Source organism: Haliotis asinina, chromosome 2, assembly GCF_037392515.1.
Source record: "Haliotis asinina isolate JCU_RB_2024 chromosome 2, JCU_Hal_asi_v2, whole genome shotgun sequence".
Lineage (NCBI taxonomy): Eukaryota > Metazoa > Mollusca > Gastropoda > Lepetellida > Haliotidae > Haliotis > Haliotis asinina.
Window position 1 is genome coordinate 37,832,445 of NC_090281.1, and position 18,889 is coordinate 37,851,333.

At 39.9% G+C, this 18,889-nt stretch overlaps 1 protein-coding gene across 1 annotated transcript; it reads left to right on the forward strand.

Annotated features, from left to right (window-relative positions):
* Positions 1–12,008: 12,008 nt before the first annotated feature.
* Positions 12,009–17,364, forward strand: LOC137271787 (fucolectin-3-like). Its single transcript, XM_067804187.1, has 6 exons — positions 12,009–12,084; positions 13,231–13,476; positions 15,448–15,672; positions 16,005–16,084; positions 16,627–16,721; positions 17,070–17,364. Exons 1-6 carry the CDS (start codon positions 12,009–12,011, stop codon positions 17,362–17,364), a joined length of 1,017 nt encoding a protein of 338 aa, XP_067660288.1.
* The last annotated feature ends 1,525 nt before the right edge of the window (positions 17,365–18,889 follow it).

Here is an 18,889-nt window from a genome sequence, read left to right on the forward strand (position 1 = left end):
GCTCTTGTAAGCATAATGATTGTTGGTCGAAGACACCAACTGGTTCTGCATATACACTGAAATTTGAGAAAACAGTGCCTGCAAAAGCAAATTGACAGCTGCCACGTGTTCGTCTGCATCCAATACCGATCCATCCGCTTGAGTGACTTTGAGTTTTATGTGCAGTTTTGTTCACTTCAAATCAATGTAATCACTACCCGAATTGGATGTGTGAAATTCCAGTGGAGAAGAGTCATTAATTTGACTGAGCGGGCGTACATCTACAACATAGTGTTGCTGGATACTGGTCTGATATGGTGGTAAGGTAAATAGGCTGAGCGAATCCGGTAGCAACTCTTCAAAAGTTTTGCTATTCAATAAAGACATGATGCTCAACTGAAGATGTCGTTTTCTTTCACAGGAGTACACTTGAGCACTTTAGCTGTCTTGGAGGCGATGTTACTTGTCTGGCGTATCTTCTTGGTTGTGGCAATCTGTTCACCTGCAGCTCTTTTTAAAGACCTATGACGCTTCTCTTTAGCATCCGCTCTCTCCACAACACTTTGTTGTTCTGAAGTCATCTGCAGTTCGATTTTAGGTTCTTCCGGTTGAGAAACAGATCGGTGAGATGGAATAACTTTAGGGGGAGCTTTTCCATTCACAACACGAGAAGTACTTGTCATGTGTTTCTTGAAGTAATTCTGCCATTTGCTATAATCTGGGATATACAGAGGGAGGGAATCCATGTTCAGTCGGCAAAGGGATAACGTCTCAAGTGAAGTGTTGCATGAGTCTGCTCTTTCAAGAATGACAGTGGTGTTCCACTGCTCGCTTTTATACAGATTTCAATGCCAGGTGACTCTTTGACCATCACATGGATATTGTATTCATTAGCAAAGGAAAAGTTGGGTCCATTCCTCAGATCAATGCGTCTTAACAGTGGTAACAGTGAACTATCGCACAGGTTACACAGTATATCTACATAAGGATCGTTCACATGAGTGAGGTCTATCTTTCCAAAGTTTAACTCGGATAAAGACACGACCAAAAATCCATCAACACCAGTCTTTGATTGAGCTTAATGTGAAAATGATAAGGGCTGTTATCCTTGAAATATGATTTTTTTTGTGTCAGAACTCTTGAGAAACACATATTTCTCCATCATAGGTATTCAGTTGACTTTCTTCCACATATGAATCAAAAGAACTAGGCCAACCTAACCAACGAACCAAAACATACATTTTTCCTCTCATGCGTTTCTTCTTTAAGATCTTTTCCACTTGCCACTCAATATCGTCTCCTTTGTTAACCTTTTGCAGTTCGGCAGTGTAAAAACTCCCTTTAATGAAAATCTTTAATTCTGTACAGAGGTATGTCTTGTTTTTTGAAACGTTCTGTTACTTTGAAAAGTTCTTCCGTCCACTTCAGATCAAGTTCTTTGGTGAACGGTTTACTCAGGTATGGGATGCGAACAAGATCACCAACTTTATATCTGTATTTCTTTGTCACTTGACCTTTTTTTCCTTTGACTTCAACAAGGGTTTGACATACAAGTGTTGCCAAACTTTCAATTCATTGCTTTTATTGACTTGAGCAGGTGATAGAAGGGGTAAAGACGAATGTGGGGTGTTATTGTAGTTGTACACCAAATCAGGTAGAACACTGAGATAATGCTTGGTGTTCTTACGTGTCATGTAACGTGTGATCAACGACTTCAGTGTTCTGTTGAAGCGTTCCACATAATTACTTTTAATGTTTTCGTTGCGTGCAATAGTAATGGTAATATTTTGTTTTTCCAAAAAAGATTTGAACACTCCCTTAAACTCACTAAAACCATCTACGCGTACTTTTCTTGGTTTTCTTTCTTGAAGTATTTTTTTAAAGGCTTTCAACACGGACTCTGGCCTTTTATTTTCCAAAGGAAGGAAAAAAGTAAACCTACTCAGTATGTCAATCACGACAAGCAAATACTGGATACCCTCATTTTCTTTGCTGTAGCGTGAAAGATCAGCAAGGTCCACATCCCACATTTCGTCCATGGAATTCACTCTTTCATCCTTTTAAATCTATGCTTTACTGGTTTGTGTAAACTGTAAGGATCTTGGTTGTTGACAAACCATTTCACCTTCCTGAGCTTAACATCAGGTTGAGGTGTTGTCTTCAATACCTGTCGGAGTTTGGACGGACCATAGTAGGCTCCTGGATTGTGAGGGTCGTAATAATACTTTTCTAACGCTTTTTCGTGCCTCTCTGACAATACCCTGTTCATCTTTTGTGAACTCACACACGTACTGAATGAAACAGTTGTAACAGGAAGGTACGAATAGGAAGGAACATATAATTTAATTAATAGAATTCATTCATGTATACATTCACAATTATTGAAAGCGATTTTCTAACAACAGCATCTTAACCACACGTTGCTTCAGATCATGAAGCCACTCTGATGTTTTAAAATGAGTGTCCCGAAAGTCTTTGCAGCGGTATGAAACTATGTTCACGTAATTCAGAGATGAGTCATCTTTAAATACTTCCAACCATTTATCAATCACGTGTTCATCATTTATTTCATGAAAAGACCATCAACGTGATCCTGTTCTAACATGTGCTTACACGTGTGCACCAGTTCTCCCTCAGGTTCAAACATACATCCAAAACACAAATCACAGGATAACCGTCTAAGAATCTTAGTCAGTTCCAAAGTGTAACACAAAGTGAGAAGATTTTCTGCATGCTTTATGTGATTTCCACTATCAACTTCGTCGACACACAAGAACAGTTTTCTTGTCTTCTTGATGATGATTCTTTTCGTTGACCTAGAATCATCTTGAAACTTTCTCTTAGCATCCTTGACACATTCACTGCGATCTTGAAACCATTCGTTAGATTGCATGACAACTGTTTCGTGCAAGGTGTGTGATGATTGAAGAACTTGCTTCCAGGAATAGAAAGCTGCTTTACCATTCAGTTGACTGTAAACAAGAATTTAACACTTTTCACTCTCAACAACTTTGTCATAAGCTCTTGTCTGACCTCCATCAAAGCTTTCCCCATCCAGGTTTGTTCCTTCCAGTTAGATGGATTTAATAGCTTGGGATCGTGAAGAGAGAGTCCAACACCCCACCGTCTATCATATGGACTGGCTTCAGCTAATATTTTTGTGGAGGTGTTCATTAATGCATGTCGAAGGGTGGAAGACTGAATAAACTTAGCCAGGGTAACTTTCTTCACAACATGGTAACTCACAACATCCCATTTGTGTTGAATAAAAATTTTCACACATCTTCCTAATCTCTTCTGCATAACAGCAGAAGAGGCTCTTAAAATGTGTTCAGCTGTAACCACATCGCCAAACGTCATTGCCTTCATGTACATATAATACTGCTCAGCACAGTTGAAGATTTTACCATCAACTTCAATCCTAACAGGATAGTGCTGGCTAAATGGTGAAGATTTTGTATAAAAGAATACGAACCGATCTGTAACTCTTGTTCCCATGATGTCTGTTCAGCAAAGGCACACCTTGTCTGTTGCTTGTACTCAGTTGGAATAACATTGCTGTAAGCAGTGATGGATGCGAGCATGCGCACATCTATTGGTGAATTCAAACTATGTCATTGGACAACACACAATAATCATCATCGCTCATTGGTAGATTTATAGACGTAGTGGAACGTGTGTTTTTAAAAAAAGAATGTGAAAGGGATGACTAATCATGACATGGCACTATTCAAAGGTTTAAGTTTCATCATCCAGTCATGATACCCCTGGTTTGCTGATTCTATATATAAAGTACACCGTGCACTGGGTATCAACCGGTCATGCCACCCTGTCGTGACTGTTCTGTATGAACAACTTATTTGAATAGACAGCATTCCAATCGTTTTGTAACAAATAACCATCAACCATAGCGTGAAACATCCATTGATAATTTCTCCTTAAACATCATTAACTTCTTTTCATCATGGTGATTATTATGTATCACTAGGCTTAATGAAATTGATATGATTAGATAATGACTGTCACGTGTAGCTATTTTTGGGATGAAATGTGGGCCGGATGAGGGATGAGGGATGATTGATAAATGAGGGATGGGGGATTTACGGTCACTGGTTTCATTGTCTTTGCTAATTGGAGCACGTAATGAGGGATGAGGGATGTGGGTCATGGGCTATTGTTTTAGCTAATTACCGCATTGTTTTACCATTGTTTTGACATACACTGGCCCAAAAAAGAAACGCATAGGTGAAAATCCAATGTTATGAGAGATGATTTATTAACTTAAATTGCACAAAAAGTAATGGAACTTGAGCAATGATAATTCACACGGGTATTAACAAATGTGTGTCAAGACATATACAATCATTCACAGTGGTATTAAGCGTCTCTATTTTCCATGGCATAGTGAGAAAGTCAGTATCTGGTGTGACCACCACGGGCATCAATCACTGCTCTGCATCGCCTGGGCATTGACTGTATAAGACGTCGTATCCGCCTTTGTGGGATTCTTCTCCACTCATCTCGCAACGCATTCACCAACTGTAGACGTGTCTGTGGCTGCGGCTGTCGACGTCGTAACCGTTTACCCAATTGGTCCCATAAATGTTCAATTGGGTTCAAATCCGGCGATTTTGAGGGCCATGGAAGAACTGTAATGTTGTTGTTGGCAAGGAAATCCGTGGTAATGCGTGCTGTGTGCGGTCTTGCATTGTCGTGCTGGAAAATTTCCCTTCTAGTGTCAATTGTAGGAACAACATGACGGTTCAGAATTTCATCCCGGTAGCGTACAGCATTGAGATTCCCTTGCACATGCACCAACTGTGTCCTGCCGTTCATAGATATGTCTCCCCACATCATTACACCTCCACCACCGTGTCTGTTGACCTCACGAACGCACTGTCGAGCATATCTCTCATTTCGACGTCTGTAAACACGCATCCTTCCATCATGTCTGTACAGCAGAAAACGTGACTCATCGCTGAACCAGATCCTCCTCCAATTCAAGAGGTTCCATGCCCGAACGTTCCTGCACCACTGAAGACGTGCACGACGGTGATGGGGATGCAGAACAGGTCCTGCATGAGGTCGCATAGGTCGAATTCCATGCTCTCTTAGGCGATTCCTGATGGTTTGTGGAGAGACTCTACGCAGCCCAGGAACGTGATCAGCGGTATACGTAGCAGTGACGGCCCGATTACGCAGATGAAGCACCCGGATGTAGCGGTCTTGTGCTGGAGTTGTCACCCTTGGTCTCCCACTCCTTGGACGGTCTCTGGTCGAGTTGTGTTGCGTGTATCGTTGCCAGAGACGGGAAATCGTGCTCTGCCTCACATTCAGACGTCTGGCAACTGATGACTGACTTTCCCCAGCTTCCAGACGTCCAATGGCTCTATTTCTGTTTTCTTCATTTAACCTTGGCATTTTTCGCGTCGCATAGAAAGAAATTCGAAGAATTAATCGCAACAGGACCTGTCCCCTTTTATAGCCATCATAATCAAGATTGAGATCCTGCATTTGCACGTGCATAATGCTTTCAGATTTTCCCACGTGCAGATTATACAAAGCGTTTTCAAGGTGCTGTGGTGTGGCGAATAATCACCAGAGGTTGTGTTTGTTTGTCTGTTTTGGTTGTATTGACTATAAAAACACTTAATATTTACATTAATTGTCATTCCATTCCATATTTTCCGAAAAAATCTACTTTAAAAATGAGATTTCAGCTATGCGTTTCTTTTTTGGGTCAGTGTAGTTTCTATTGTCTGTGCTGTAGAATGAAATTTATATCTACTGCCCACCGTAACCTACGGCGACGATGTTCCAGGTTTCCACGCAGGGTCATCGAGCTCTAATACCTGCTGCATGTAGAAGTCCTAGCAATCAACGTCGACTGATGACATGTCTTAGATCCGTTGCCGACGTTTCCGTTGCCGCGATGAGAGTATATACATAAAAGAAAATTACTATTAACGATGGCTTAACAATTTAAATTCCTGAAGGAATAACATGCTGAAGACCCAGGTTCGATTCCCACATGGGTACAGATAGTGAAGCCCATTTCTGGTGTCCCCTGCCGTAATTTTGCTGGAATATTGTTAAAAGCGGCGTAAAATCAAACTCACTCAAGGAATCAATGGAAATTATTAACGTATAAAAGAACGAAAATCATATTTCACAGAAGCATGCGAGGCAAGAAATATCTCATTTTGTAGCACTGACAGCTATGGTCATTAGGAGGTGCAGTCATTTTTTCTAATTCTAGGAAAAAGTCCCCAAGAAATATTGTCAACAGGGCCTGTCGTCGTCGGCTTGTGGTGAATTAGCTCATGATTTTGATGAACATTACGTTGACGAAGACAAATGAATACGTTGATGAAGACGAAGGCATAGTTTAGTTAGAACGTCTTTAGTTGGTTCTGCAAGACATGACAAACAAGTATACATGAATGAGGTGAGCGGACTTCCAACTCAACCCCAGGGCCTTTCCTGCGAGCGGCATAATCCTGCTCGCGGTCGTCCCTACAAAGACAGTCGGAAGGCCAGTCTCCACACTCACATCTCACGTCTCACGTGCAGTATAGATGTGAGCATACATATATATATATAGATTTTAACAACATTAGATAGGCAAAGATTCAACAATGGACAGATAGAGAAACATCAGCACTTCCTTCTACAGTTGATGTGATGACAGACACAGCCAAGGGGGTAGACCAATAAAGGCCATAAATGTCATGTACAGTAATAAATGGAAGTGACAAAGAGGAACGAGGTAGCTTACAAAACGATTTACTCTGCGGTAGTGATAAAGATCAAGATTGCAGATTGAATAATAATAACTAGATACCATAGAGCCTGGCTACATAGTGTTTGGTCTGTAGAAATATTTGGACAGGGGTAGACACTGTAACAATAGCATTCATATCAATATCAATATCAATATCAAAGTATCTTATCTTATTTTTCTTTGCGGTCTATTGTGAAGGGATTGTTTCAATGCACAAATTTTTCACTCTGTCCCTCTTTGGGGTATTCATCGTAACAGAATGTCTCAAGCATGTCGTGTCGGATTGTGATCTGGATTCCTATCGACTCATGGTAGACCTGCTATCACCAACGCATCCTCCGTTGTGGTCTACGTTGAGGCTTAGGATGTGGTCCCGCATTTTCGTTCACACAGACTGGCCTTGAGGTTAGAGGATGTTCATGGAAATGTGGCACAACAACCCTTTTTAAGATATCAGTTATGTATCGTTGTCAGTTGAGACTTTGACTCATAGTCACTAGGTCAAATGTACAGTCACGATGAGGAAACTTACGGTACTTTTTTGTTCCGGCATAACGGGAACATTCACATGTGTATGAGCAGTCATCGGCATGTTGTACAGGCTTCTATACAAAGTTCAAAGACATGAGCAATGACAGCAAGGGAAGCAATTCTTAGGCTGTACCAAATTTGTTTGAAAAATAATGTTTCATGCTATATACAAACATTATATAAAGTCCAATGCAATTTAGATGATTGTTATTACGCAAGCAGAGTCTATAAAGAAAACTTAAAGGTTGTATGCCAGTGATACATAAAGTCAGACATAGATAGTCTAATTGTTGGAGATGCAAGGTTCGAGAAAGGCAGTCTTTGAAAAAGACTTAGGCTAATAGTATACAAAAATCAGATGCAGTTTGTTTGATATGAGCTATAGAGTCCTCTTTGAAATACAAAAATTTAAGGACTGGCACGTTGTTAAAAAGGAAGTCACTTCATGACTATTGGCTACTGCCATACCAACGTCCTATAGAAAACACAATCAGATGTCATTTGTCTCATTCGAGATGTAGACGCATGTTTGAAAATGCAAAGATTGAAGAGTGATTCAACAAGTTAATTTGACCTTCGTAGCTTAACAGAATGGCATTGGTATCCAAAATTACACCCATATTAATGTGAGCAATCAAACATATATCCACACTCACCCCAAATTGTTTTATATATTCACATCGAAGGAAAACAGGAGCAAAGTCAGTTCTACAAATTGAGCGAATATCACCGTTCACTTGGTTCACTACCTTTAATTCCTTCTTAGGCTGCACAGTGCCCTGTAGAAATTAAAACTGAAATTCTAAAAGTTTTACATCTTTTGTATAACTCCTGTACGGGAGAAATATATTTTTCCAATTTTGAGCGTTAAGGGTAAAGTTTTCCACCCATTTTTACACACCGTTTATTACAGGTGAAAATATCATAAACATATTTGCAACCCTTTCCAGTCTTAAGCAAAGCCAAATAAACTGTCTCCAGTAGTCAAGTTGCACGTCACAATGCACGTTTGCAGCTTAGTATTTAAGATTGAGCCCGGTATATTTTCAACAGCTGATTACATTCGCTGAGTGCTGTGACAACTGAAAACCTATATGTAGAAGATACGTTAACTATTTTGTCACTTCAGTTTAAGTCAAATAATTGTAATTAGAGTCAGTGTTGGGACAACAGATAAGTAGTTAAGTTCAAAGTCAGTATGTTATAGCTCACTGGCTTCCATTCTTGATTCACGGCGAAGATAGACTAAATTAAGTCGATAAAAAATTATTTCACACATTCGTTTATACCTTTAGTTGAAAGGTTTTTGCAAGTCATAGTGATAGTTTTATGACGTAAAATGGTTACGGTGTATTTGAGAAGTGTGAAAAATATGACATATCGCCGATCTTTTCTGATCCGCCATTGACACGACGTTTGACATCAAACACGACGTTTGAGTGTTCCTAGTTATTGCTTCAAAACATCTTTCACATCTTTCACATACGCCCTTCATTCTTATGAGGGGAATATACTATCAGGTGAAATGTGTTTGCATGTAATAGTGATAGTTTCATCATCTAAAAAACATGTTAGGGTGTATTTGATCAAATATCTGAATTAATTATTAATGTAAACAAAAATGTCTCAAAGTAGATATTTTTAAAAGGACAGCTGATGTTAACACATGGGTTCTAACGATACTTTTGCATTCTTAAACATGTTTTGGGAGGGATGGCCGTGGTGTATCATGTATTCGTTCATTTCTCTTTTTTCTTTCTTTCATTCAGTCACTTATAATTCTTGCTCTTAATTCTTACTATAATTCATTCATTCATTGTGAAATTCGGACTGATACAATAAACAGGCTGCAGTACTGTTAAACAGAGGTGAAGGTGCGCTGGGAACTGTGTGCGTTGGAGCATGACTAGGCACATGTTAATTAGTACTGTAACAAATGGTAAAGAAAGCAGGGGAGTGACCTATCTCTGTTGTAGATTATCCCTGTTTCAACATAGAAGAGATACTACACAGCAGTCTGTGATAGTCTAAGCAAGTTCTTCGGATATCATAAACGTTTTTCAATTCATTACGGACACCCCCTAAAACAATGCAACCCTTTATGATACCAATGAAGAGAGTTTTATCTTTGAACTGATGATTCAACCGAGGAGGCTGAGATAAGATGTATTTTTACTGTATATTCTTTGTCGATTCTGAGATAGTTTCACCTTGCGTCCAGAACACTTCTCCGATAATGATTTTTACAGTTACTTCGGATATTGATATTCGGTCAGATAAAGGAATTGGCTTGGACTCTTAAAGTTTGGATTTCGTTTGCCTTTTCTTAAATGAGAAATTTTCAAGGCTTAGACATAAAAATTGATAATCAAACATTCTTAGGCCGCCTTCATCATATTTCCTAATCATACTAGTAATTTTTATTTTGTCTCTTCTCCCACTCCATAAAATGATTGAATTCTTTAACAAAACCTCAGGGCCAGCAGGCAGGGCTAAAAATATATGTACTAAGGTAGATAGGGCTAAGGATTTAATGATTGTTAATTTGTCTATCAAATCAGTAATCTATGCTTCCATGACACGAGCATTTTGTTATGGTTTCGACTCTATTTCTTGTGTTTATGACCCAGGTTAATTAGCATTAACGATAATGTCAAGAACTTAAAAGTCGCCCGTGTGCCAGTCTATGTTTTCACAGAACTCAGTGTGTTTATCAGCCATAAAGTCTATCCAGATGCCTTTCCATTTTCAATATTCATTTTGAAATGTGGCACATCAATCCTGTTCAAAATATCAGCGCTATAGCTTATTAAGATTTTGGCTTATCGTCAAAAGATCAAGTGTACAGTTATGTTGAGGACACAAGCACTACCAATAAATCCCCACCAAACGGTATTTGCATCATATCACGTTCTGTATAGTGTTCGATTGAGTTGTGTTCAAATACGTGCAGTTATTCTCGTGAAAATCCGTTGTACAAATTCAGTCAGGATCCCAAGCTGGTGACTGAATAGCTAGTCGAATTGTGGTTTATTTTTAACGTGCCACTCAACACTATTCCAGCGATAGGGCGGCGGCGAGCCTGACCAATCACACACGCGCCGTCACACCGCTCGTTACCCGTTCCGATCTCTCTGGTGCCTAGTGAAGGTTCTAACGCTGGATACCAACGTGAAAGTGAGTGAAAAAGTACTGCTAAACGCCGTACTGCGAAGTGAAGGTGTTATGAATAGCGAAGAATCTTTCACTGCTGCAAGTCTGGTAACGTGACTGATGAAGTGATTTCGTAATTTGTACATTGTGTGCCAAACGATGTTGCGGGCACACTTTCAAAAATCTTACGCGCGCTTTCAGACAATTTTAGGCAATATAATTAATAGATAGCTCCGAGTTTCAAAGCATTTTATTCATATATAGCTTATGAACTTTAATATTAAACATTGTGCTTACATTTCTCTTCACTTTGGATATTTCATACTTTTTTCAACGTACTCACTGAAATTTCACCAGGTTCGTGGCAGCAATGTTATCCATGCATTATCACACAACTGGTAGACATGCTGTACACTAGTCTAAATCATGTTTGAACTTTCCCAAATTCTTCAGTTTATTAGACTAAACGTTATCTTTGTGCCTATTGTTTGAGCTGAAATAAACGGTTATTTTATTTGGTTAGTCGCGAAGAAGTTCCTATTCTCGATTGTTAAACCTCATTAAAAATCATCATCATCATCATCATCATCATCACAGAGTTATCATTGTTTTTGAACTTGTTCTATTGTTCAAAAACCAAAAGAAAAATCGTTTTAGAGGAGCACGACTCGGTATTATGCTTGTTGCGGAGTAAATAATACGAGTTACTACGAATGGTACGAGTGCGAATGAAAAGTAGACTGCCATTTGAAGTCATGTTCCAGCCACGTATTCCTAATATGCTCATATAAAGAATTATGACTTATCCATTAGACATTTTCCAGTGCGAGCCAGGAAACGAGCCATTTAACCGAACTCCTTTATCCCTACGTTTTGTTAGAAAACTGAACCCTTCAAGTTTGTACTGCACCAAATCAGAATCAATCGTTCAACAAGTACTTTTCTTAGTCTTAAATGTAGAATACATCATTCTGCGCCTGTGATCGGATGAGTGTGTGAGAGATATTTAAAGTGTGTTAAATTTATATCCACTCTGTAACTAAAACTGATCAATTATTCATAACGGTGACATTTTCTGCGGAACCATGATTGGTCTGGTTGTGTTCGTGTAAGCTGGGCCCCGTCTCGCATGCGTCAATATTACCCCAAGTTGGCGAGCACAAGGGGAGTCGTCAACCCCTGTAATCTTTCTGCCCTCGAAAATGAATAGTGTTAGCTACGCTGTCATATCTCTTTTTGTATTGCTTTAAAACCACACTCTGCACACATGTACATGCAATAGTATCTGGATGTCTACTAAAGTAAAACGTTGCCATAGAGGTCAATAGGAAAGTATTGTTTTGTGTATTCTCAGTGCTGACGTAGAAATATATCGGACGACATACTGCCTGCTGACACCAAGAAATTGTCAATTAACTCCGATTCCGAGCTCAGTGGGATCGTAATTGACAGGTGTGACATTTCGTATACTGAGTCCTACTGAGCGTGATATGTATTTGCATGCACAATAGCCATAGTGAAATGAAATTATTTAATGAACGCTACATAAAGTCTGTTATTGATGTCAGCTAGCATTGTCGTCGTCATGCTGTTGCTGTGTGCTTTCCTTGCTGTCGGCCTCCTTGGATCTGCGTTAGGTATGTAAGTGATGTATCTTAGTACCTGTGCAATTCTGTAAACGGTAAATGCCCAAAAACCATACAAAACCGTATTTTCGTTTTGAGCGGCACTGTAAAAGCCTCAATGGCTTATTAAATTATCAAAGACTACGGTAGCCAATTTTGTTGAACCTGCGGTTCCAAAATGGTCCGGAGTATTTATTTATAAAATCGAATTTCAGAAATTTCACTTTCTAATCGAGGATGACATCGTTAGAATTTGTTTAAAACTACATGAAGTCGTATTGAAACTGGATCAAGGTGCCAGTAGAATAACAGAATAACAGAACCTGGACCAGACAATTAGGTGAATGATATTTTGAGCCACGAATCAAGCCGTCGAGTGAAATATTACTCCTCCCCCGTTGATCCGAACAACCAAAAGCCGACCGTAGCAAAATTATGTTTGCTCTTTTCTTAAATAAACGGTTTTCAATATTTCCTTATATTTGTTGTCCGACTCAGTTTTAAAGATATCCATGCAAGAACATTCCTTGAACATTGGTTTGATTTGTTTACAGATATCACTCTTGAAGATTTTGGTATACTGCATTTCGTTCTTTAATCCTCTACCAGTGAAAGATGCCTGTTCCATCATGGAGAAAGAAGTCATCCAAAAAATTATATCAACTTTGTTCATACTTTATTTTATGAAGACTATTTCACTTTCGTGGTCCATAATGAAAACATCCTGTTCTTCGCTTATTTCCAGAAGCTAATTCAACAAAAACTGTTAGAAACGTCCTGTTCCCCATGTACTTTGGTTATACTTTGGTGTGATGCTACAAGCAACTGGATCTTATCAAAATCTTGAGAAATTAACATATTATTAGTTATTTAGTTCTTAAGGTTTTATGGCAGTAAAAGTAATGGGTACTAGATCTTCTAGATACAAACGGGTTGCACGGTACCAAGTGAGGGTTTGGCTGTGCATTGATACGAGACGTTACATTTTCAGGTAACCTTAGTGACCGTCAAAGAGCACAGCGTTGAACCAATCAACAGCGCTAAGTAAAGGTATTGCCATGTATTACTTTTTCAGGTGACATCAGTGACCGTCAGAGAGCATAGCGTTGAACGAATCAACAGTCAAATTAAAGGTCTTGCTATGTATTACTTTTTCAGGTGACATCAGCGGTCCATCAACGAACATAGCGTTAAACCAGCCAACAGGTGCATCGTCCGCGTTTTCAGGGGCTGGGATCAATGCTACTGCATCTGCAGCTGTTGATGGAAACACAGACTCCAATTTCTTTAATGGAAGTTGTTTTAGTAGTGAGGTTGGCGATCTGAACCCCTTCTGGTATGTAGACCTTGGAGAGTTCTTCGTTATCAACAATGTCACCATCTTCAACAGAGGAGATTGTTGTGGTATGTGATATTTTTATAAACAGTTTTCGTATTTCGCTTTTTTTTAAAATATAAAACGCGAACCTGAAGGAATTTGAAGGAATTGCATCTCAAATGTAAACAAACGCAGCCCACTCGCGGAACAATTGCAGCGATATCGGGAGCCCCGGCGAGTTCTTAAAACTGTTGATACTCAAACGGGAGTCTAATGGTTGACTGCAAGAGCAAAGTTATCAATAGGGTTACAATAACATACAATCAGACCGATAGGAAATTGTACCACCGCGCATTCTACATGGCAATAGACAACAATGAGTAAAGCAATTTCCTGACTGTTTCATCTTTGTATGCCGGTTTACAACTCATTCAGCAGTAGATAATTATTACACTAAATAATAACTCTCAGAACAGGAATTGTCCGAGCTGTTAATGTGACAGTCTGGTATTGATTCCGTAGAGGCACGTGTCGAAGATGGTTTTTTCACTTTGGTTATACCTTTGAAGATCCGGGTTAGAATTGAACTTAAGGAAACCATGCCGGGCGTGAGGGGCGACTAACGGGACCGGGTGGTCAAGGCTGATTGACTTGATTCACACATATCATTGCATCCCATTTGTGTAGATCGATGATCATTCTGTTGGCCACTCTGTTGTCTGATCGAGATTAGATTATTGACAGGCCGGTGCCATATATAGAATGAGGGATATAGCTGAGTGCGACGTAAAGCCAAGTTCTCTCTCGCTCATTTCGGTCAAGCCGTGTCTTTTACAGTATTTTCTTCCCACAGAGGTTACTCAAATCTTCTCAGAAACCTTTCCATCGTGTTTGTGTTCAGGATTCGTGACTGGTTTGCAATCAGATTTATTTTAAGGCCCAAATTACCGCTGAGCACGTGCTGTCTCACGGTATTTTTCGCCTTAAAATACAACAGATGAATTCAGGATAATGATGACATCAGAGTTGCTAGCGTTCCAAGGTTTATTCAGATGCAGAGTGACTTGTCAAACTGCACTTGCTTATATATCGGAGGAACGCTTAGCAGTTGTAAATTGTTGTCACCATTACCACTTTGTTATTTCATGGGTTGTTTCTGGTTGATACAATATTCTCATAAACTGCCTTATGTATGTCCGAGGTATGTAACCGGACGGTGGCAATAAAAGCACAAAGGCTACCGCTTCATTTAGCCAGAAGCATTTCAGATTGACCGTCGACTTGTTTGTGGGATTATCATTAAGTGGTCAACTTGTCAATCAGGAAGTGACATGCAGCCGGTAACTCCAGTACAAACAGTCATCTATTGTCTACAGTATGTCTATGTCTGGCGGCATGTATTTTACAACCTAAGTGAGTTACCTCGTTTGTAAGAATGAAAAAATCGCAATAAAGGTATATTTGTGAATTCTTATACATTTGAATATTATAGTTACTATGCGTGAAATATTTGTACTATAACATATCGAATCAAAGTCGAGGAAGCACGTGTTTTGATTGGATAAAAAGAGGGGAGATAATTCATGTTGCGAGTTTTCGCTGCTAGGTGATTTTACGAGAAGCGCGACCTTGGGTGACCTCTGTGGAAGAGGACTCATTTACAGGTACACAGATCCTTTCTCAGATTCCTTGGCTGTTTCTCTCATTCAAAAGCCACATGTGTGTGTATCATAATGGAAACAAACAGATACACTTCCTATTTGTACGCCGGGCACAAACTTCACCTATAAATTGTGCATTCCAACCTTAACTTCGATGTATTATGTTCATAAATATGCATTGGTAGATACACTCATCAATTTCAGAGTAAAATACATTTTTTGCCCTTTATAAAGCATAACTACATTTTTACGCTGGTGTATTTCTTCTCATTTTCAAGCTACATGGGCACTGATACTAAACATATCATTAAAAAACCAAACATACACACGTTTTACTCCCAGAGCAGGAAATCCTTCAAAGTCTGCATTTCAAACCAACTACATCTCTGTTTACAGGGGACCGTATCACAAATGTAACTATCGAAGTATTCGACCTTTTCCCATTCACGGAGACTCCCGAGTTGTGCGGCTTGGTTGAAAGTGATGTTGCAGCCTCCGGAAATATAACCATCACGTGTCCAGATTACGTGGTCGGTCGTTACATACGGATATCTAAACTTTCGGATAGTTCCTTTGACACTCTCCAGTTCTGTGAGGTTGAAGCCGAAGGGTTTGAATTACGTAAGTATGGAACGGATTCTCCCTGATGGGGGGCCGGTGGAGTAGCCGGGTTATAGAGAAAAGGACCCCAGCAAAAACAGCCAAAAATAATTCCAGAAAACATCCCTTTTTTTATCGCGGTGGCCGTTTTCACCACATTTGAGGGGTCCGTTTACTCTCTGAGGTCCGTTAAGCCTACTGCTCTCAGTTTGTCACGCTGAAGACCAGGGTTCTTGAAGACCCCACATGGGTACAAAGTTTGTGAAAAACTTCCATATCGTCGCGGTATGACTATTGCACTTCGTGAATGTAAAACTGAATGAAGTTGATTGTCTTGACGTGTTTTCTCACAGCTTGTCCAGATGGCTATGAACAACTTGACCGCTACTGTTTCCTCTACTCCTGTTTCAAGACCACATACGCCCAAGCTCAGGTAATCCCAGTAAACAAACAAACAACAAAATCAGTCCAAAATATCAGTTAGTTTGTTGTCTAACACCAGTCAGTGCAATGAGTGAAATTTTGGGCCTCGATCAAGATAATTTGGAGACGACCAACATCAGTAACCTTCGTGGTTTGGTGGACAGAACACCTCACTGAAGAATGGATGGTCAGAGTTCGATCTCCTGTCGAGCAACACCTAAACGTTTACCATGACAGGCTCTGGATGCTTCGGGTCGGGCGCGTGGGGAGGCGGGAGATGTGTGTGTTTGTGTGTGTGCGTGTGCGTGCGTTGGAGTAGCCTAGGGGTTAAAGTGTTCACACCTCTCCCCGAAGACCCGGGTTCAAGTCCCCAAATGGGTACAGTGTATGAATGCCATATATGTTGATAATTCTGGAATATTGCTAAAAGCGGCACAAAACTAAAGTCACATAGAACCACAGGCATGGTATCTCAAAGTGAGACTTATTATCATGTTCCGGAAGCAATAGTGTGTGTATCCTATTATATCTCATGACGTCATGTGTTCTCAGGAGTACTGCAACATCCTTTTCACCGATCTAGCAGACATCCTCACCTACGACATGAACAACTTCGTAACCTCAATGATACCAGCCGACACATGTAAGTTACCTCCCCTGAATAGTTCCATTTTGTTAAAATACAATTACAGAATTACAGACGGTCATACTTTGAGAAAGAAGTTTATCTATGTGTTTTATATCTATCAGATCTTTGTAAAGCAAATGTTTCATAATGTGTTACCTGCTCGAATTAACGAAAGGAAATGAGCAATTTCGATATCAATGACATAATTGATATCGAATGGTACAAACGTGGCTCCATTACTTTTCGTATAATCGTAGCTACAATGTATTTCCCGTGAATATGTTGACTTTGACGTAAGGCAACATTCACACCTTCCAACTCTACCCTAAACCATGGAATTACATTATAAAACTTTCTTAGATGCCAGCTACTGGATTGGTGCCAACAAACTGCAAAACAAGCAAACATGGCGATACCTCCCCGGCGATGAGGTTCCACTCACCAACTTCACATCCCCTCTTATCAACGGTACCAGCAATCAGTCACCGTTTCTTGGACTCTCCCAGACACAGGTGGTAGACAGCGACTCGAAACCTGAGAACTGTGCTCTGTTGCGCTGCATCGACAACGGAAATTACCTCTGGGACCGAGAGAGCTGCAACGCTCAAGAGAACTTCATTTGTTGCGGTACTCTTTACATTGGAGGCGGATACAACTACTAATAACAGAGTTGTCTCCCCATGGCACCTTGCAGCTGTTGTCCCTGTCTTCAGGGTACTTACCTTAGCGTTAAGTATCACTATGTTCTTGTGAAATATCAACAAATATATTAGGTAGTATCTATGGAAACATAGGTGCTTGAAATATATTTTGAAATAAATACCGATGAAGAATTTTGTATTTTGTTATTTCCCAGTGTCTTCGGATGACATGCTACGCTGGTCTCAAGAGGCTCAGTATCGCTTGCAGTTGTGCGTGAGTGACTGACAGAGGCATGGTTTAAGTATAGGCGAAAACACACCTCTGAAGTTTTGGTAGACAATGTAAAACCGGAGGGAGAGGGGGACTGGAATCCCGATGGTTTTACATTGTCTACCGAAATCGAGAAGTGTTTTCTCTAACATATATTCCGTGATAAATAATTACAATATACATGATCATTGATATTGGTCACCTGATTGAAAGAGGAGGTCTTCTCTGAAGGTCATGTTCTTCAAGTTGTGGAAGTCGCCGTGTTAGAGCTCTCGGTTTTGTGCCTCATTCTGAGAGCGTTGGTTCGAATCAGAGATAGGACTCAGCCCAGCACAAGTGCTAGAATTCTGCTCTTTACAGAGGATTGAGTGAGTGAGTGAGTGAGTGAGTGAGTGAGTTATAATTTAACGTCACATCGGCAATATTTCAGCCATATCGTGAGGAGAATAAACATGATTATACAGAACATGTAGATATTATAAAACCCGTCATCAAAGTACGGTAAAATAACTAGAGTATCACAATTCGAGTCTAAAACTAGTATATGAAGTTAAAACTACAGCGCAATTTGGACAATACATAATATAAAAGTAGGCTATAGATCTTTACAGAGGAAGTGTAATCCCAAATATACCATGTATGACAAAAGATAATGAATGGGTGAGTCCACACAATGAATGGGCTACAATATGCTTCATGATTATGAATAGATATGTGATCAGCCACGTGTATACAGTACAGGGAGTCCGTTCGTTATACAGACCTGTACGGGTGCGTGCGTGAGTTTAGTTTTACGCCGCACTCAGCAATATTACAGCTATATGGCGGCGGTCTGTAAATAATCGAGTCTGGACCGGACAATCCAGTGATCAACAACATGAGCATCGATCTGCGCAATTTGGAACCGATGACATGTGTCAACCAAGTCAGCGAGCCTGACCACCCAATCCCGTTAGTCGCCTCTTACGACAAGCTGAGTCGCCTTTTATGGCAAGCATGGGTTGCTGAAGGCCTTTTCTACCCCGGAACCTTCACGGGTCACAGACCTGTACGGAGTTTTCATTGCGCGTCACCCAGTATATTTTACAAAAATATAGGTTGGCACATAGCAAATCTTTCAGAAAAAAAGAGCTATCATAATATGGTTTAGTACTTTTAGTTTAAAAACAAAGCCATTATGCATACTGTTTTCCTAAAAAATTGTTATCTTCTTTTGAAAAGTGAAAATCAGAAATAATTGTTATATCGTCACACCTGAAACCTAAATTTAATAGT

Coding starts and splice junctions, on each gene's coding strand:
- LOC137271787 (XM_067804187.1), top strand. CDS start 12,009: ATGTCAGCTAGCATTGTCGTCGTCATGCTGTTGCTGTGTGCTTTCCTT. Junction 15,673..16,004: donor AGCCGAAGGGTTTGAATTAC/GTAAGTATGGAA, acceptor GTTTTCTCACAG/CTTGTCCAGATGGCTATGAA. Junction 16,085..16,626: donor CCACATACGCCCAAGCTCAG/GTAATCCCAGTA, acceptor ATGTGTTCTCAG/GAGTACTGCAACATCCTTTT.